The sequence below is a fragment of the Colletotrichum destructivum genome, chromosome 3 (assembly GCF_034447905.1).
Source record: "Colletotrichum destructivum chromosome 3, complete sequence".
Lineage (NCBI taxonomy): Eukaryota > Fungi > Ascomycota > Sordariomycetes > Glomerellales > Glomerellaceae > Colletotrichum > Colletotrichum destructivum.
In genome coordinates this window covers 1,682,249-1,700,909 of record NC_085898.1, presented here as the reverse complement: position 1 = coordinate 1,700,909, position 18,661 = coordinate 1,682,249, and the positions used below count along the sequence as shown (strand labels likewise).

General features: G+C 56.2%; 7 protein-coding genes across 7 annotated transcripts; 4 read left to right on the top strand and 3 right to left on the bottom strand.

Moving 5' to 3' along the window:
* Nucleotides 1-1,087: 1,087 nt before the first annotated feature.
* Nucleotides 1,088-3,087, top strand: CDEST_04608 (Putative sugar phosphate transporter domain-containing protein). Its single transcript, XM_062920767.1, has 3 exons — nucleotides 1,088-1,536; nucleotides 1,602-2,403; nucleotides 2,450-3,087. The coding sequence occupies exons 1-3, from the start codon at nucleotides 1,469-1,471 to the stop codon at nucleotides 2,828-2,830; spliced, it is 1,251 nt and encodes a 416-aa protein (XP_062776818.1). The 5' UTR covers nucleotides 1,088-1,468; the 3' UTR covers nucleotides 2,831-3,087.
* Nucleotide 3,088: 1 nt separating this feature from the next.
* On the top strand, nucleotides 3,089-4,353 carry CDEST_04607 (Putative hem oxygenase-like, multi-helical). The gene has a single exon (XM_062920766.1). The coding sequence runs from the start codon at nucleotides 3,326-3,328 to the stop codon at nucleotides 4,094-4,096; it is 771 nt and encodes a 256-aa protein (XP_062776817.1). The 5' UTR covers nucleotides 3,089-3,325; the 3' UTR covers nucleotides 4,097-4,353.
* A 1-nt stretch (nucleotide 4,354) lies between these two features.
* CDEST_04606 (Putative ubiquitin specific protease, papain-like cysteine peptidase superfamily) lies at nucleotides 4,355-6,606 on the bottom strand. The gene has a single exon (XM_062920765.1). It carries the CDS (start codon nucleotides 6,408-6,410, stop codon nucleotides 4,365-4,367), a length of 2,046 nt encoding a protein of 681 aa, XP_062776816.1. The 5' UTR covers nucleotides 6,411-6,606; the 3' UTR covers nucleotides 4,355-4,364.
* A 155-nt stretch (nucleotides 6,607-6,761) lies between these two features.
* On the top strand, nucleotides 6,762-7,484 carry CDEST_04605 (Putative ribosome biogenesis protein Alb1). Its single transcript, XM_062920764.1, has 2 exons — nucleotides 6,762-6,851; nucleotides 6,899-7,484. Exons 1-2 carry the CDS (start codon nucleotides 6,818-6,820, stop codon nucleotides 7,420-7,422), a joined length of 558 nt encoding a protein of 185 aa, XP_062776815.1. The 5' UTR covers nucleotides 6,762-6,817; the 3' UTR covers nucleotides 7,423-7,484.
* Nucleotides 7,485-8,185: 701 nt separating this feature from the next.
* On the bottom strand, nucleotides 8,186-10,736 carry CDEST_04604 (Putative LysM domain-containing protein; the record flags this gene model as incomplete). The annotated part of the gene is made up of 3 exons (XM_062920763.1): nucleotides 8,186-9,351; nucleotides 9,421-10,218; nucleotides 10,310-10,736. 3 exons carry the CDS (start codon nucleotides 10,734-10,736, stop codon nucleotides 8,186-8,188), a joined length of 2,391 nt encoding a protein of 796 aa, XP_062776814.1.
* Nucleotides 10,737-12,360: 1,624 nt separating this feature from the next.
* CDEST_04603 (Putative glycoside hydrolase family 18, catalytic domain, glycoside hydrolase superfamily) lies at nucleotides 12,361-18,068 on the top strand (the record flags this gene model as incomplete). Its single annotated transcript, XM_062920762.1, has 8 exons — nucleotides 12,361-12,518; nucleotides 12,652-12,763; nucleotides 12,962-13,081; nucleotides 13,162-13,357; nucleotides 13,414-13,804; nucleotides 13,867-16,234; nucleotides 16,302-17,668; nucleotides 17,696-18,068. The coding sequence occupies 8 exons, from the start codon at nucleotides 12,361-12,363 to the stop codon at nucleotides 18,066-18,068; spliced, it is 5,085 nt and encodes a 1,694-aa protein (XP_062776813.1).
* Nucleotides 18,069-18,279: 211 nt separating this feature from the next.
* CDEST_04602 (uncharacterized protein) lies at nucleotides 18,280-18,638 on the bottom strand (the record flags this gene model as incomplete). Its single annotated transcript, XM_062920761.1, has 2 exons — nucleotides 18,280-18,554; nucleotides 18,607-18,638. The coding sequence occupies 2 exons, from the start codon at nucleotides 18,636-18,638 to the stop codon at nucleotides 18,296-18,298; spliced, it is 291 nt and encodes a 96-aa protein (XP_062776812.1). The 3' UTR covers nucleotides 18,280-18,295.
* Between the last annotated feature and the right edge of the window lie 23 nt (nucleotides 18,639-18,661).

Here is an 18,661-nt window from a genome sequence, read left to right as displayed (position 1 = left end):
CTCTGGGCGCCCCTAACTAACGGGCTGAATCGTCGGCAAAGATTACTACAATACTGCCACATCCGCAGGGCTCTTTCTTCCCCCCTGTCGTTCAGAAGCTTAATTTACCTACCTCCCTAAGGTAGGTCGGCAGGTATTGGATACGCTTGACCTTTGAGGGGCCCAACCAACGGGCTGCCTCATCGGCTAAGTCATCATGTCCCCTACCAAATTTAACTAGCAGTTGATGCGCTAGGTACCCTGCCTGAGAAACCTCTTGTTCCCTCCTCGACGCTGCCGCCTGAGTGCGTCGACTTCTTCTTTTCGAGAGTTGTCTCTCTCCAACGCTAGTATCCACCGTCCGATGCGGGAAGATGTCTTTGTCCTGTCTTGGTTCTTTGTCTCGCCTCTCGGCACTGAAGCTCAAACTCTCGCTTCCCTTTTCCCCTGGTCACCTTGTCAAACACTTAGCTCGATTAAATTAAGACAGTTAACCTTTTTCACTGACTCTTCATCCGAACACCTACCTACCTACCTTTGGGGTTTAGTCCCTTACGATGTAAAGTCGTACGTTGCCGTCCACCCCGTCGCACATTGTCGTCGCAATTAGCGGCGTCTTCCAAGACACGTTGCCGTAAGGGTCACCGCTAGGCAGATGGATGGGTACGCCCCCTCCCCCGGACAATCGGGTCCAGGTTTGGTTTTTATTTTTGGCTTTGTTAGTCGTATCAATTGCAGGGATCAATAACAATCGCCATTACACGAGCTCACCAGTTCAACAATAGGCAAGCCCAGGGGTAGTCCTTTTTCGTGTCTTGAGACGGAAACCTACCTTGCCCCTTCTATCCCCACGTGCCTGGCGCCGCCCGACGTTAGCGCCCCCAAAGTGCCCCTCAGTCAGCCTTTTCAGGTTAGCCCAAACCAATGAGGTGCCTGCGGCACCACTTACCCAGCTGCCTAGATCGGTACCTACTGAATGTACCTACTTAGGTAGGCACTCACATTGCAACACGAGAAAACCCGCCGGGGGAAAGGGGGGTTGGCTCATTCTGTACCGCTGCCAGGCTCCAATTAACAAACGGCGCAGCATTCGCTCCAACAACCACTCCTGGCGCGTCTTCACTTTTTCCTCTCCTTCCTTTTCAACCCACCCTCACTCTCACTCACTCTCGCTCTCGCTCTCACCCTCGACGCGGCAGCAGTGAGTCTCCCTCCTGCTCATTCACACTACGTCCCTCATCCATACTTGTCTTTCATCACCTGGCCATCGCGACTCCGTTCTTGCATTCTCCATGCCGCTCATTTGACGCAAGCAGCTCGCCCCCATAGTTTCCCGCCCGCCCGCCGACTCGCCCGGCCCACACCCCGTCTCCAGTCCGTCCATCGCCGCCCCCTTCGCCGTGACCTCCGACAACATCAATCATAGTTATTTGACATATCAGTAAACTTACACATATCCCTACTCCGTCGCGATTTCGCGTGATCGGCAATGAGTACGCTGCCGACGACCGAGAAGCCAGCCGGCTCCAGGGCTCTCCACCCTGCCCTTTTTATTGCGTGCGTGTCATCTCGTTCTCGTCGTCATCGTCGTCGGCCTCGGCACTTCAGCTAAACATCCGCAGGAGTTGGATCTTCTTCTCAAACCTAACAATTCTATTCAACAAATGGCTGCTTGATACAGCGGGCTTCAGTAAGATAATGTCGCTCTCAACGTTAATTAAACTAACCTATCGCAGAATACCGTATGTCGCACTATTAGTTACTCCACGTCTATTACTAACTTCTTCATTAGCTGTCATCTTAACATGCTGGCATCTTGTCTTCTCGACTTTTGCAACCCAGCTACTGGCGCGGTGCACATCTCTCCTTGATGGCCGGCACAAGGTTAAGATGACGGGTCGCGTCTACCTGCGCGCTGTTGTGCCCATCGGCCTGCTGTATTCGGGCTCCCTCGTCTGCTCTAACCTCGTCTACCTGTACCTCTCCGTGTCTTTTATCCAGATGCTCAAGGCCGGTGCGCCTGTCGCTGTGCTCTTCGCCAGCTGGATCTGGGGCGTTGCAGAACCCTCCATGGCGACGTTCTACAACATCCTGCTCATCGTAGCCGGTGTCGGCCTAGCTTCCTTTGGCGAGATCGAGTTCTCGTGGATCGGCTTCATTTTCCAGATGGGCGGCATCATCTTTGAGGCCATCCGCCTTGTCATGATCCAGGTCTTGCTCAAGGGGGACGAGAACGCGCAGAGGATGGACCCCCTCGTAAGCTTGTATTACTACGCCCCCGTCTGCGCCGTTATGAATTTCTTCGTCGCTTGGGCCAGCGAGTTCAGCTCCTTCAAGTTGGAGGACTTTCAGAAGACGGGCGTCACCATGCTGCTGCTCAACGCGGGTGTGGCGTTCATGCTCAACGTGTCGAGCGTCTTTCTCGTAAGTCTCCCGTCATCCGACGTCGCGGCACCACTAACAATCCCAGATTGGCAAGACGTCCGGCCTCGTCATGACCCTCACCGGCATCCTAAAGAACATTCTCCTGATCGGCGCGTCTGTCATCATCTGGAACACCAACATCAGCTTCATCCAGTTCGTTGGCTACGGCATTGCTCTCTTCGGCCTCGTCGTCTACTCGACCGGCTGGGAGCAACTCAAGGGCTCGGCTGCCGGCGCCGTCGTTTGGGCCCGTACCGCTTGGAACTCGCACAGCTTTGATGAGGGTCGCCTCTCGCCGCTCGTCCGCCGCGCCATCTTTTTTGGCCTGCTCACTCTTATCACCGTGATGCTTGTGCTGGGTTTTGCCTACAAGGGCTCATCGGCACCGGCGGACTGGTTGGCCAAGGTGGGCACGACTAGCACTTAAGAGGACATTACCATGGCAAGGAGTTTGGAGTGCACATGCAAAAAAAAACTGAAAACTAAGAATCGGGGAGTTGGGTTTACGCGCTTTCGATTAGGTCGTCCTCTTCGGGCCAGGACGCCAATGTGGTAATATTGTACATCATGAGAAGGCCTACAGATACAGCTTTGGAATACATGAAATGAACGACACTTTGCGTTTCATCGACTCGTGACGAGGACTTCAGGCCCAGCGAGCTATCAACGTTGGCAGCCTATTATGGATCCGGAGACATGCAGCCAAGGCTTAGTAAGGAGCGTGTGTCGGATCATCTCCTCATAAATGACGCATTCGAAGAAGTTCCCGAGGGCGGGGGACGGAGTTCCATCGGACCTCACTCCGGACGTCTTATGTCGCCCTGTTTGGCAATTCAACTTCGTGGTTCAAACACACAAAGACAGGTGGGCTTGAGAACAAAGACTACACACACATACGCACACCCCGGAGTCATTTAGCGCAATGCCGTTGACAGAAGACCTCCTCGCGTCGGACCCCGCGTCCTACGCCCGCGCAACCCAGTCCCGCTTCCTCAACGCCGCCGCAAAGGGAACTGTCCCCAAGGATGTCCTCGGCCGCTGGCTCGCCAACGACCGGCTGTACATCCACGCCTACATCAAAGGTGTCGGCCGCCTCCTCGATGCGCTGGACTTGCCCGACATTGCCTCCACCACCACCGTCGCGGCGGTGTCGTCGGTGCCAGAGAGACTCCTCCAGTGGCTCATCGACGCCCTTGTCAACGTCCGCCGAGAAGAGACGTTCTTTGTCGACACGGCGGCGCGCTTCGGCATTGAAGTGAACCTGCCGGTGTCAGAACGCGGCGTTGTCGCCCCGGACGAAAAGCTCGACGGCCTGAGGCGCTTTGAGAAATTGTTTGGGGGGCTAAGCAAGGGATCGGAGCCGCTCGGGTGGTTGGAAGGTGCTGTGTTGCTGTACGCTACGGAAAAATGCTACCTCGACGCCTGGTCTCACGCCAGAGGCGCGTTGGATACGTCTGCGGATGGCAGTCGGGACGCGGACGGCGGCGCGTTGAGGAAGGAGTTCATTCCCAACTGGAGTAGCGAAGAGTTCAAGGCTTTTGTGGATGAGCTCGGGGCCATCATCGACCAAGGATTCGAGGAAGCAGTCAAGAAGGGAGAGGAGGGGGTTGAGGGCAGCCTGCGGGAACGCGCGCTGTGGGTCTGGGGAGAAGTCGTGCTTGCTGAGGAGGCATTCTGGCCAGCTTTGGACTGAAACACGTGTGAAGTAAATGAAAGAACGGGAAGAGGTACAGGTTAAACACAGTGCCGTGTCAGTCACTGCAGTCAACAATCTCGTTACAATATCCGTATACAACTAATGATTAAGCGATGCCATTACCGAAGTCAGTGGCCAAGATTACGGAGACCCCAAAAGCCTCCTTCGTACCAACATTATTCGCGCAGCGAGCGCATGGTATCACCGCGGACCCAACGCCGTCGCTATGCCGTAAAACACCAAAGCACCGCCGTGTACGTTGTCATCAGACCGCAATCATCCGGGGTCCTTTTTCGCCTGTCCTTGTACTCTCATCTCCTGGGAGTGACACAGCATCTCCTTCTTCAACCGTAGACACATCATTAGCGAGCTCCTCGTCGTAGTCATCGGAGATCTCCTTCACCGTGCAGGTGAACGCGGGTTTCTCCACTGTGGGCGTCTCGTCGTCTTCTGCGTCTACAGGGGCATCTGTGCTCATCGGAGAAGCCTCTGCAGTTGCAACCTCAGACGACGGAATAATGTTGGGATCGACGCAGTCGTAAAACAGCATGAAGACGTTGCCCTGATCCAGGAGCTCCTCCTCGTCAACCTTCCTCACAGTCTCGTCGCTCAAGCGCCACCAGTCCATCTCCTCATCATCGTCTAGAACCGCAGATTTGACCGGCGCCTCAGCACTGCCCTCCGGCGACGAGTGACGAGGAAATTTCCGGTAACAAACATAATGCCCGTTCTCGTGTCTTCCATAATGGGTCACGACAGCCCGCAGCTCGTATATAGGACCGGTAACGTATGACTTGCGCTTGTCGCCGGCAATCATAGACGACCTGGGATCTAGCAGCCACTGCTCCTCGCCGGGTTGATGACTGATACTGGCACTGCCGAGGCACCAAGGGCCGAGGTCCAGCGTCAAAGGGAAGCGAATGCCCGACGAGTTTTTGTACATCATGCCGGTATTCTCGTCGAAGACGGACCGGTTCATATGAACAGCGAGACTCTGCGGAGGGCGAGCAATGACGGCCTGTTTCGTCTTGGTCGACGAGATCTTGAATTGAGATGGGAACTTGCACTTCTCGGTGAGCGTCTTGTCCTCAAAGTCATCCTCCTCCAGCGCCTCTTCGACGGCGGCGAGACGTAGTTTCGGCTCCTTGAGCTTCTCCTCGTCCGTGTATGACGCCTCGGCTCTTTCGACGATCATCGTCAAAAGCCGCTTCGCTTTTAGCAACGTACACTTGCCGCACTCGACGCCTTCAATCGACTCGATGTGCGCATACGCGTCCAACAGCTCGTAGAGGTCGTGATCGTTGCCGCCGACGTTCAAACTCAGGGTCAGGCAGTTGAAGGGAATCATCGACAGTCCGTCCGAATGCCCACACTCGACGCAGGCGACTCGCTGTGCAATCAGCCCCTCGAGCGGGTTCCGCAACACTTTGGCTGAGCTAATCTTCGAAACCGTCGACAAACTCTGGTATCCGCTGTCGTCACTATGCTGGCTCGTTGCGGTGTCGTCGTTCGCGCATTCCGATTCGAATCCCATCGGCTTCTGCATCGCCGTTGCTGCCTTGGCAATCTCCCTGTCCACCTCGTCCAGCAGCTTCGAAAAGTACTCCTGGGCGTCCTGCTGCTGCCATGTGCTCATGTTCTTCAGCGACCCGGGGGTCCACAGCGTCTTACCATAGTTTTGAGCGCTGTTGAGGTCCGCAATCAAAACCCGGAGCGTATCCACGGCCTCAACTTTCCGTCGGTCAATTTCGGGGTCCTGGACAGGGTCGGCCAGGTATTTGGGGAACGGCTTCAGCGACGCAAGGCCTTGCAGGATGCTGTTCTGATAGCACGAGTTGGACAGGTTTCCCAAGCCTGGTGGGTAGTCGCTGGACCCCTTGAGACTCATGACGGCGCCCGAGACGGATGACAGCCCCCGAATGCCGGCCTGAGACACCGTCCCCATGATGCCTCCCTGCCTATGTATGCCCAGTATGTTCTTGAGGAGCTCGCTCTTTGCAGCGTGTGTTCTCGCTCGATTTTGGAGCATCGGTCGTGGGAACAGTGGCGGATAAAGCCAGTCTTCGAGAAGGGTCAGGGCGTCAAACGGGATAAGCCAGACAAGAGTGTTCCAGAGGGTCCGACCGAGGCGGGACAAGAGGGGCGTTGGTAGAGCCGAAGCGCCGAAGACAGAGTAGGCGGCTGTTGCTACGAGAGCGAATAGAGACAACACGACGCTCGGCTCCGTCAGTCTTGTCCAAAAGCTCTCGTCGTGGATTTGTCGGTAATGGTCAGGCCCGTAGGTGTCCTTCAATGAGCCGGGAGAATTCATGCTGCGTGGTTGTTTTTTGAGTTGGTATAAGGATATCGTGTGGTGGACAGCTTCAAGCGAGCTTGTGCAATGCAATGTAAGAGAGACCGCGCGCTGCCATGTCGAGGAGGGTATTCGAAGAGCTGTCGTGGCGATGCCTGCTGATTACGTGTAGTGGTGAGTAAGGTCCTGGAAGCACGGTTCTGGAGGAGAGGATTGAAGTGTTCGCACAAGGGTAGCAGGGGGGTTCCACAGGGAGCAATGATTGACTGGTCAGTGCGCGCATGCTCCCAGGCTTGTGATGCCCCCATTCTTATCGAGATTAGATAACATGATTGCTCAGATAAGGAACTTTTCTTTATCCCCCACAAACCTCGAAGCGCAGGTTGAAGGTTGACCAACCTGCACATCAACGACATATATCAAAGATGGCAAAGCCGGGCGTTTCCAAAAAGACCAAGCGTAAGGCACCCCCGTCTTTGTTGCAATTCCTCCACTCACCTCAACAGAACCCTCGGTCCACTCGAGAGCGGCGAGGCGCGCGACGGACGTCGACATCGACACCGACAAGTCTCTCAAGAACGTCAAGGCCCCAGTGGACTCAAAAGACTACCGGCCATCAGTCCTGGCCGCGCAAACCAATGCCGGCGTTTCCAAGAAGTCCAAAAACCGCAAGGCGCAGGTGAGCGCCAAGGCAAAGAAGAGAAACGAAAAGGCGATGGACCGCGCGGAGGCCATCATGGAGCGGACGTCCAACAAGATCGAGAAGAGCAAGAGCAGATCGCGGAGGATTCAGACGCGGAGCAAGCAGTGGGACGACATCAACAAGGACCTGCCTGTAGTGAAGAAATTTCCCGACGAGGAGGACCTTGAGGTGGAGGAGCGCAAGACCAGGGCGGCTGTTGTGATCGCGGACAAGGACTGGGAGACGGACGAGGAAATGAACAGCGTCGATGAGGACTCTACAGCCGTTGTCGCCGAAGCTGTGCAGGCCGCTTCGGTCAATGATGATATCGACGAGGAGATTCTATAGTCGTTTGGAAGTTTTAGGGTGCCCTAGAGGTTGTTGTGTCCGGTAGGGGCTATGAGACTTATGATAGATACCCAATGATGTGACAAGTTCATGCATGCAGCCAGCCTACCTTGCTTGCCTACTGGTAGGTTGACGAGGGTAATGGTGAACAGTGCGTAGGTATACTGAATTTGTTTTCTGCATAACTGGTAATACACGCGTTAGCTGCGCTGATGGATCCTATCTCTAAAGGCCTCTATTGTGCCCTTCGTGTGCATTATACCCTCTAATTCAATAACAGTGTGTAGTGAATGCTTTCTGGATCGTACGAATACTAACTACCAACCAACATACAATTCATTATAGCTCTTCAACACAGACGGGCAACGTCAGGAGTCAGGACCGACGGGGGTTATGAGACGGGTCTGGCCCTGCCAGCCAAGATCGACGTCTGCATGCTGAATTTTCCCTATTACGGGAAAGCACTGAACCGGGCCTCGTGAAGGCTTTTGTGACCTCAAAGCTGAACTGCAAATTGGTTTTGTTGTTCGACTGCGCCGCTAACAACGCTTTCTCAAGAAGGGTGTTACTCAATTTTTCAATTACAAGAAAGTGAGTCAGGCGCATCATTTACAGGTATCAAGACACCCTTTTGTGTGACAGCTCCCGTATGTTACATACTATATGAGAGTCGTTGAGACAAGTCTGGAACCGACCTTGGGAGCAGCAGCAGCAGCAGCAGCAGCACAACCATAACAACTCAACGGATGAGATACCATTATCATCACGATGAAACCCCGACACAGTACGCTTGGCCAAGCCAGAAGTTGGCGACGCAGTCCCGGCTGACAGCAGGGTTCCAGTCGTAGAATTGGTTCAACGAGATGCCATTGTCTTGCGCCATCGAGGCGCACCCATCCCCGGACTGGACCACATCCCACTTGTTGCAGTTGCTTGGCTGGCCCTCGTGCGTAGGCGCGGGAGGAGTTGGGTTGACAGCGCTTGTCGTCGTCGTCCTCGTCAACGCCGTCGATGACGATGTGGAGATAGTTCCGCTTCCAGAGACGCCGATGCAACATGCCTGGCCCAACCAAAAGTTGGTAACACAGTCGCTACTAACTGCCCGGTTCCAGGTCAAGAACTGGTTCAACGAGATGCCATTTCTCTCAGCGAGTAAGCCACAGGTATCACCCGATTCCACAATATCCCACTTGTTACAGTTACTTGGCTGGCCGGTGTGCGTCGGCCCTGGGGGGCTCGGCTTGGAAGTCGTCGGCGCCGCGGAAGCTGTCGTTGGGGGCTTCGTCGTGCCTGTGCCGCCTACGTCTCCAGATATGCCGACGCAGTATGCCTGATCCAGCCAGAAGTTGGTCGAGCAGTCACGGCTGACGGCCGGGTTCCAGTCGTAGAACTGGTCCAGCGAGATTCCGGCGCCGTCCGCAACTGACTGGCACGAGTCACCCGAGACGACGACGTGCCACGTGTCACAGTCTGCAGGCTGACCCGAGTGCGTCGCCGCAGGGGGGGTTGGGCCTCCATCGCCGCTCGTGGTCGTCGCCGGATCCGTCTCGGTGACGGTGCGTGTGGCTTGCAGGTTCCAGGATCTGCAGTACCGCTCACCAGCCACGAAAGAGCAGGTCGGATCCGTGACGTTGGTGCCGAGCGCGTTCCAGGCAACAAAGTTGTCGTTGTCGGCGTTGTAGTTGCGGGCCGCGAGCTCGCAGTTGCTCTTCCAGTATCCCAGCTGGTCCGACGGGAACTGGTAGTCGTCGCCCTTGAAATAATGCACGCAATCGTCGCGGACTCCCGTTGCCAGCGGGACAGGGGTGTACGGGCGCGAGTAGCTCGTCATGGTGGCATTGGGGAGCATGGTGAAAGGGACGCCGGTGAAGGTAGCACTGGGATCAATTGTGACGGAGACATAACCCGGCCGGCCATCGTAGGTAATGACTGCATGTAGAATTAAGGGTCAGAGAGGGGGCTTATCAAGAGAGTTGGGAACGAGCAAAGGCGACTTACTGTCTCCCACTGGCTGTACGCAGTAGCTTTCTCCCGCATACAGGTTGGTGCAGTTGGTATTGATGCCGGTGTTGAGGAAGAGGAAGTCGTCTAGGGAGATGGCGAACTTGAGGACTACGAGGTTACAGTAATCGCCCGCTTCGACGTCGTACCAGCGGCCGCAACGCTTATTTGACCCCGTGGCGGCATCTGTTGGCGCAGGTGCGGCCGTGGTCGGGATCAAAGGTGGAATGTTGGTCGTAACAGGAGGAGGCAGCTGAGGCCCGGGAGGACTGATGCAGAGTGTGGTGCCGTTCATCATGTTGATGTTGGAGCAGACGGGGTTGATGACTAGGTTCCAGGCCTTGAGCTGGGTCTCGGTGATGCCTGCAGCGTCTGCGATGGTGACACACGTCTGATTGACCCCAACAGTGACGGTGTCGCAATTTTTGGTGATACAGAGGCTGCCTGACGTGGCGAAGTCGGCACAGTAGGCGGCCAGATTATTGTCTGCGAGAAGCCAAGCTGTGCCAACGCCCTGGGCCTTGGAGATGCTGTAGCAGTCATCGCCGCTCTGGATCGCATACCGCGTTCCGCCACACGAGGCCTCCGTAGGCTCCGGCTCGCTGGTTGAGTAGTCTATGGTTTTGGTGGTTACGGGTTTGCCCGTGATGCCACAGCTCGACGTCATGCTCTGGTAAAGCGACTCGCTGGCCCACGACAGGACCATCGAAATAGGGAGATCCGGCGCGCATGCGCAGCCTGGCTGCGATGCAAACATCGCAACTGCTAGGCTCTGCGGCCCCCTCCGGGGCCTCGCTAAGATAGTTGAAAGGTGAGACTGTTGGAGTCGTAAGCACGCGCAACGGGAAGCGGACACAGACGACGTCGCCGAGTGATGTTGACTAACCTCCAGGGTCTCTGAAGACGGCAGCCAAGGCTGCAACAGGGCCGCAAAAGTTGTTGTTCTCCCGCAGACACGTAAATTGGAACGTGTGCTCGAGAGTGGCTGGAATAACCACTGGCGATGCGGGAAGCTCAAAGTCGGCAGGGACACTCACGTTCTCGCCGCACGCGGACCGGACTGACACTGTCCACGAAGACAGCGCCGCGGCGCAGCCCGACGTACACATGCGCTCTAGGGACGCAGGGCGGTAGAAGAACTCTGGGCGAAGGTCCCGCACGAGACGGTCACAGGCTACGTCGGCCAGTAGAGCCGCAGAGCAAGCCGAGGGGAGGTTGTCGGTCAGGCTGTCATCGTAGATCATTGTAACAGCGGCCACGGCCCGGAGGCTCAGTAGAGCCCCAAGACCCAGGAAACGGCAGAGTTGAACCATGATGGTGACGACTGGAAGGTTTCACGGCGAGAAACTGAACAAGGGGAAGTCGAAGTTCTGGCCTACTTCATGCGTCGTGGGAGAAGATCGAGAGCTGGGAAGGTGAGTAATTAAGTGACATGGGTGAGCTCAATGAAATCCCCTGCCGACCGGCTCTCTGGCCTGACATGTTGAGATACTGTAAACCAGAATCCACCAAGGCCTCCTTTTCCTGGCACTTTCGAAAAAGACCAAATGTCCAGTGGTATGTAGGTATTCAGGGGTAGACGCTATTCTGCTGGACCGGATATCTACAACCCGCGTCGCGCGTCTTCAATCTCTTGTAGGTGTGTCTAATATGCTGTGAAGGTGCGCCACATCGCATGTCAGACCTGGTGACACCTTCTCGAAATGGACGGAGGATGCGAAAGAATTTATATCAGGCGCCGCGTGAAGGCCGTAACAAGTACGGGTTCGGTGACTCCTCTCTTGGCGGCGACTCTTCCGCCTGGCTCCGCCATTGGCCGGTATCCATGGCTAAGTAGGTACCTAGGTAGGTATGTAGCTAAGTAGTTAAGGTTGCTAACGGAGCGGGTAATCCCGCAGGATCCCTGTTTGGCCAAGATATAAAATTAGACAACCTTGACCACCTTGTGCTGACCACCATCTTAACTTGCGCCGACCACCATCTTTACAACACGCGGACTACTATACGAGAACGACCTGCCCAACAAGCATATGCCACTGTCGATCGAAATGACCCACCTGACCGACGAACTGATTCATTACTGCATGCGGGCCAATGTACAGAATCCTATACTACCCTACTATCACCGTCACCTAACCATCCCGCGATGCTCTCGCGAAGCCATGTCCCAACGGCGCGAGTCTGTAGCAGCGTAGGCCCCTGGTCCCCCCGAAGGCTGCCTTGGCACGGTTACATTCGACCTGGAGACGGCCGCACTAGCTAGATGAAGCTATGGATATCGCGGGAACATCGCAGAGTTGGGGCCTGGATGGTATGACTTTATTTTGCGGGCCGTCCCTCCACCAAAGACACCCGCCTTCCCCTGCATGACAAGTATTAGGAGGCAGGGGAGCAGCACAATGTCCGTTCCTGCAAAAGGTGAAGGACACTGGCAGGACAGCGTGTCTGAGAAAAAAAGTGAGTGTACTGAGAATGGTCTGTTCGGCTCTTTAATTGCTACGCCAGCGAGATGGAGTGCGACGTCCTCTACTACGTTAAGTGGCCAAGGGTTCCCATGTTTCCCAGGTTTCCTGTCATTTCTCGACGCTTGCTTCCGTTGCCTGACCATAGGGGTTCACTCTTTTGCCCCCGAATCATTCATCGTCGTTCTCCTTTGCCTCAATATATCTGTAATTGACCTGGTTCTTAGCCACGACCCAAGACAGACGGTGTGGGGGCACGGTCTTGGCTGTCCTTGAGCGATTTGCTCTTGTTGACGTTGACTACACGCATCATCGCCGGAGTCATCAACCTCAAACCTCATCTTGGAGACGTGCCACATCAGCCTGAAACGTGTAGAAGCGCCATATCGTACGTCTGAATGCTCCAGGTATCTGCATGCACTCGAATGAGCCCCCGACTGACCGCTCCAACAGGTTCCTGGACTATTCCGCCAAAATGCGCCGTGAATATGAGCTGCCAGTCTGCAGTACTGGTGACCGTCCTGATGGCCTCCAACCCAGGGATGTTGAGGCATCGAACGGCGTTTCCCTCCTAGAGGAGGGTTCGCTGTCATTCCTGTTCTCCAGACAAGTCGTGGGAGGCGATGACTATTCGTGCGTCCCAGACCGTCCCTGCAGGAACGGCGCGTGCTGCCCGAAAGAGACCCTCCAGTGTAAGTATGGCGAGGAGTATGTCTTCCATGTCCCAAACATCTGCACCTGATATACACGGTGACTCAAAGCCCAGGTACTGCGGTACATCGGGCATCACGCCTAATGAAGTCTGCTGGTCCAACTGTGATGCCAAAGCAGAATGTGGCAAGAACGCCAAAGTCCCTGGCCAGAAGTGTCCTCTCAACGTCTGTTGTGGAAAATGAGTGCTGCCTTGATATTCTCCGCGACTGACTCGAAACAATCCACTGACGACATCGCAACTTGTAGATGGGGCTTTTGCGGAATGACAAAGTGAGTTGAAGAGCCCCCCCCCCCCCCCATCCCCGCGCCCTGTTTGTCGCTTGTCTTCTAACACCGTCAAAGGGACTTTTGCGAAGTAGAAGATAATGGCGCCACTGGCGGTTGCCAGTCCAATTGCGACCAGCCCGGACCCAAGGACAAGGACTCTGAACAGCTGGATCGTGTCATTGGGTTGGCGATACAACTCCGAGTGTCAGGGAATGGTGAGTGCCGTCATGCTCGAAGCCTTGCAAAGATCAAGGCCAGAGAGCTTCAACTGACATGATGGTGACACAACACACAGCCCATGAAGGACATACCCGTCAACTCGCTGACTCACCTGTACTTTTCCTTTGCATTCATCACCCCCAACGAGTACAACATTGTCGGGATGGAAGGTCTACCCTCGGAGCTTTTCAGCAACTTCACCGATCTGAAGAAGGACAATTCGAGTCTGAAAATGATCATTGCCATCGGAGGATGGACACACAACGACCCAGGTACGTGCTTCATCCATTTGACTTGTGCAGCAACGCAGGCTAACAAGGCTCTCCAGGCCCTCTTCAGAAGGTGTTTAGCGACATGGTCAGCACGAAGCAGAACCGATCGACGTTCATTGAGAACTTAATGGCCTTCCTTCGCCAATGTGCGTTTGATGGTGTTGACTTTGACTGGGTACGCAATGCCATGCCCACCTGGACCGTTGCGTTGCAATGGCTGTTGCTAATAACTGTCGAACAGGAATACCCCGGTGCTGACGACAGAGGTGGCATGCCCGAAGATGGCGTCAACTTTAACCAATTCCTGAAAGAGCTCGGAGAAGAAGACAAGAAGCAGCCGAAAAAGTACATTGTATCTTATACTGCGCCAACGAGCTTCTGGTATCTGCGCCACTTTGATCTGAAGTCGATCGATTATGTCGACTTTGTCAATGTCATGTCCGATGAGTAAGTATCAATCGGCGATGAACCCCCGAGAGAATCCCCAGCAACTCGACTGACCAGTACAGTCTGCACGGAGTCTGGGATCGGGACAACCCGATTGGATCTAACATCTACGGACACACGAATCTAACTGAGATGAGTCTGGCGTTTGGCTTGTTTTGGCGCAACGATGTGCCAGCTGGCAAGCTGAACATGGGCCTTGGGTTCTTTGGCCGAGCCTTCCAGCTAGCCGATCCGGCTTGCAACAAACCCGGCTGCGTCTTCAAGGGAGGGGCAACGAAAAGGGCCTGCAGCGGCGAGTCTGGCATCCTCAGCTATCGTGAGATCATGGAAATCATCAGAACCAAGAAACTCAAGCCCGTCCACGACAAGGAGGCGGGCGTCAAGTACATCACCTGGAACACTGACCAGTGGATGTCTTATGACGACAAGGAGACGTTCGAACAGAAAAAGGACCTGGCAAAGGAGCTCGGCCTCGGTGATTACCTGATATGGGCCAGCGACCAGGACGATGACCAGCTGTCGGCGTTGTCGGCCGTGCTGGACCCCAAGCCGCTGGGCGATTTCCGGTCAGACAAGGCGGACGAGAACTGGACAGGCTCCAACGACATGTGTTACATTTCGAAGTGCGGCGACGGGTGCAACCCGGGTGACATCAAGATCACGCAGCAAAAGTGCGCCAAGGGCAAGGACAGCAAGCTCTGCTGCCCGCTCTCGGGAGCCCCCGACCCCAAAGAGTGCACCTGGCGAGGAGGCCCTCACCTCTGCAATGGTCACTGCCACGACGACGAGGTCATGACACACATGAGCAAATGGGGCGGCGGCGCCGACTACTGGGACGGCAACGCGGCGCACTGCTGCAAGAGCCCGCTCGGCGAGGAAAACACCTGCTACTGGGGTGGCGTCGCCCAGGAGTGCAAGGCTGGCCATCTGCCCCTGACCTTCTCCGGCACCGTGCTCAGCATCCTCGACGACATTGCCGAGGTGATCCTCTTGGTCGTCGGCCGCGCGGTCCCTCTCGTCTCGCTCACCGGCCGCCTGCTCCTCGAGGTGCTCGACCAGCTCGACCTAGATACTAACAAGCTGTACTGCTGTCCCGAGAAGGATGTCGAGCGCTGGAAACACTGCGCCTGGTACGGCAAGCCGGGCAGCTGCTTCGACGGCCACTGTCCTGACATGAAGTTTGTGCAGCTCACCGACAGCTACTTTGGCGGTGGCGAGACGTGTGGCATCCAGCTATCTCGCGTGCGCACCTTTTGCTGCGAGTCGGCGGGCGATCCCCTGTTCTTCCCCGTGCCCCTGGGGAACCTGTTCGAGCACCCGCCCGACGGAGACAGCGTCGACACCGACTTCAGCCTCGAGACGGACGAGTCCTCGGCGGGCGGCGATGACGACCCCAACGAGGCCGCCTTTCAGTTTGTCGTCCTGGCGTCGCCCGAGGAGCTGCAGGTTTCGGTCGACAAGCGCGACGGCGAGCACACCGTCAGCATGGTCTGCACCGACTTCTCCGAGAAGAGTAACTGTCACAAGATCGGGCTTGGCCATGGCGTCCCCGGAACCATCCTGCAAATGCCCCCCGGCTGCGGCCCTGGCAAGTACGCCGTCGCCAAGAGCATGGAGCCCGCCCAGGGTGATGACCACGTCAAGCTGCTGCCACGCCGACTCGCCCACCTTGCGCCACGAAAGCCTGTGGTGTACTCGCTGACCTTTGACTACGACTTTGCCCATGTCCCACGCGACCTCGGAAGCACCCAAATGCGCATCGACTTTAGCAATCAGGACGACTACTGGGACACAGTCGTCGCCGGGTCCTTGTCCAAGAAGAAGAGGAACCTCACCAAGCGCACGCTCGCCGACGTGGGTGGCAACCACGTAAGGTGGCTTGAGGAGGAATTCCGAGACGGCTACCACTTTGGCGGGCTGAAGAAGCGTGACCTGCACGAGCGCTGGTTCGGCACGAGCATCCTCGAGTGGCTCGCGCAGCTCGTTAAGGCAGAGATCAAGCGCGAGTTCATGCACAGGTACGACGATACTCTCACGGACAAGCTCATTGATGAGACGTGGTTCTGTTCAAAGGGAGACGTCGGCTACGAGGGCCACCTGTTCGCCCAGTCCCTTCACAAGATCAAGGTCAAGTCCAGCTTTGGCTTTACCCTCATCGTCAGCAAGCTCAGCCTGCCCCTCGACCTGAGCCAGAGCTACCTTACCTTTTACAACAAGGGCGAGATCACGGGCGTCATGACCCTCGAGGCCGTCGCCAAGGTTTTCTACGAGAAGAAGAGCGTCATTCTGAACATTCCCTTCCCCGGCGCTTCCTTCAAGATTCCGGGCATCGCTACGATTGGTCCCCAGCTCACGGTCGAGGGCAGCATCGATGCCTCCCTCGCCGTGGCAGGCACCATTGAGACCAAGCTTGAAATTGCCAAGTGGGAAGTAAGTATCCCCATAGTCATGAGATAAGTCTGAATCATCTTTGCTGACGTTGAATGTATCTTGTCAGGTTCGGCAAGTCGTGCCGGATAACAACGACGACGCTTACAAGCCCAAAGAGATCGGCGAAGGCGACACCAGCCTCGACCGCACCGGCGACTTTGAAGGTATCAAGAAGCCCGAATTCTATGCTGGCGTCGCCGTTCAGGACGACGTCACAGCCCGGCTCTCGGCTGCCGCCGAGTTCGGTATCCGGTTCGACGAAAGGTGGGAGGTCAAGCCGGCTGCCGCCGCCGTCGTCGGTGAGGCCAGCGTCATAGCCAAGCTGACGGCGGGCGTCTCAACCAACGCCGTTTGTCCCTTCACTTACAGTCTCGACGTCGGTGCCCGACTGTACTCCAGAGTCCAGGCACCCCAGGTCTTTGACTGGTCCGGCGGCGAATATGACCTGACGCCAAAGTGGAACAAGGGTATCGTCGAGGCAGGCACTTTTCCGGACCTGGGAGCCATCCCGTCCAAGAGAGACCTTGTACTCGTCGAGGCTGGCAACTATTCTGCCGCCGACAGAAATGGCTTCGGTCTGCCTTCTCAGTTGGAAAGCGCCGGCTCTGCCGACCACAACGGAATACAGCGGCGCTCGGGTCACCTGGCCAAGAGAGTTAGCGTCCACGGCCCGGTGCTCAGTCTCCCCGTCGACAAGTTCTTCTGCCCGCCTTCCAACGATCCCAGTGAGAACGAAAGCAGCTCCTGCAAAGACGTCGAGCCAGCATGGGACCGGGACAAGTACCTCAACGAGGATTACGAAGGCATGCGCAGGAGGAGATCAGAGGATGCTGTTCCTGACGACAACGATGATCTGGACGACGTTGAAGGGGAGACCCTGGCGCACATCTTCGAGAGGACCATCAGAAAGAAGGCCGTCAAGGCGTGCGGCCTCAGGACAACCTTCAACTACCCGACGGACGGCTCTCTCGCCACCGGTGCTCTCATCTACGGCTGGGAGCAGCCCGACGTCTGCGGCAACTACGACTGGGGCGGCCCGCTCAACGCACGTGTTGCCGGTAAATCATACCACTCAGAGCACATCCTCGAGGCCCAGATGGTGGCGCAGTTCTTTGCGTACGTGGATGAGAGGACTGATCCCGTGGTTAGCCCCGACCCCAATGCCAGCCCCAACCGGAAGACAATATTTTTCTGCGACTACGTCAACGTCATGTTCGATATCAACGCCGTCGCCGCCCAGTTCCCGACACACCAGTGGAAGACGGACGAGTACGTCGCCCTCGAGTCCGTCATTAACACGCCCGCCAAGGGCAAGGCCTGGGGCACGGATGACAACATCATCAACACATCCTCGTGGTTAACCGACAAGCTCCCCAACGCCGCGGGCGCACGAGCGATGCTCAAGTCGATGCGCTCCCTCATCGGGTCTCGCCTGTACCACAACGACTGAACCGTCCTGAGCATCCTCCGCCTGCAAAAGGGCCGCGTGGGCGCCATTCTCGGCCTGCTCGACACCACGGTGCTGCACGCCAATCCGCCTCCGGGCTTCGTCGCCTGGCCGCAGCAACAATTCCAGCTGATGGCCGAGTGGGACACGTTCATGAAGGGTGAGTTCCTCATGAAGCAGACAAAGACGATGAAGGTCATCAACGACTTCATGGGGCCACTGAGGGAGCAGTGGACAAGCGACGCCGTCAAGCAGGCTAACGAGGACCAGCCAGGGGACAGCGCCACGGCCCTGGCGACCAAACAGGGGATCAGGAACCTGATTGATGACATTGAGGCCATGAATGACTACCTGGCGACAATTCCTGCTTGGCAGTGGGCTTTCTGAGCTTCCTCCTCGGCAGATAAGAATGGGAGGGAGAAAGAGGGGGGGAACCTCCAGACACTACTCTAGTCTTTCATCATGTGCCATAGGGACGGCGGAGAAAGTCACACAGAGAGAGATTTGGGGAAAATGCTTGAAATGTAGCTGTACAATGTCGATTTCGTGTGTCTCATCCATGATTGAGCCCTGCTCTCTCTTCTATCTACCTACCTAAGCGATAGTATGGGGCTTTATGTTCCTTTCATCCTCAAACTCAAGTCCAACCACTCCTGTCGTCCCAGATCTTCAAAAAGGCCCAAAACGCTCTGACTTGGTCTCCAGTCACCGACCTGCCACTGTACCACTGCTTGAACTTGGCCCTCGTCACCTTGAATCGAAGCCTGGGCGCGGCCATTGACGTCGGGTTCTAGAACGAGTATTGCCAAAACGAGTCCAACATGAGAAGCAATGTGATGAGGACAGCAGGTTGGAGAGCTTGGTGGACGTGAGCTATGTTTGTATGAGTGAGTACTTGCTTGGGTAGGTAGGTAAGGTACCTTACCTAGGTAGCTTGTGGGGTGTAGCGGGGTGCATCACACACCCTGTGGAGACCCACC

Bases quoted from the DNA above. Each gene is read 5' to 3' on its own strand.
- CDEST_04605 (XM_062920764.1), top strand. From the start codon at position 6,818: ATGGCAAAGCCGGGCGTTTCCAAAAAGACCAAGC. The intron at 6,852-6,898 runs GTAAGGCACCCC...TCACCTCAACAG, and splicing joins CGTTTCCAAAAAGACCAAGC to AACCCTCGGTCCACTCGAGA.
- CDEST_04607 (XM_062920766.1), top strand. From the start codon at position 3,326: ATGCCGTTGACAGAAGACCTCCTCGCGTCGGACCCCGCGTCCTACGCC.
- CDEST_04606 (XM_062920765.1), bottom strand. From the start codon at position 6,410: ATGAATTCTCCCGGCTCATTGAAGGACACCTACGGGCCTGACCATTAC.
- CDEST_04608 (XM_062920767.1), top strand. From the start codon at position 1,469: ATGAGTACGCTGCCGACGACCGAGAAGCCAGCCGGCTCCAGGGCTCTC. The intron at 1,537-1,601 runs GTGCGTGTCATC...AAACATCCGCAG, and splicing joins CACCCTGCCCTTTTTATTGC to GAGTTGGATCTTCTTCTCAA. The intron at 2,404-2,449 runs GTAAGTCTCCCG...TAACAATCCCAG, and splicing joins ACGTGTCGAGCGTCTTTCTC to ATTGGCAAGACGTCCGGCCT.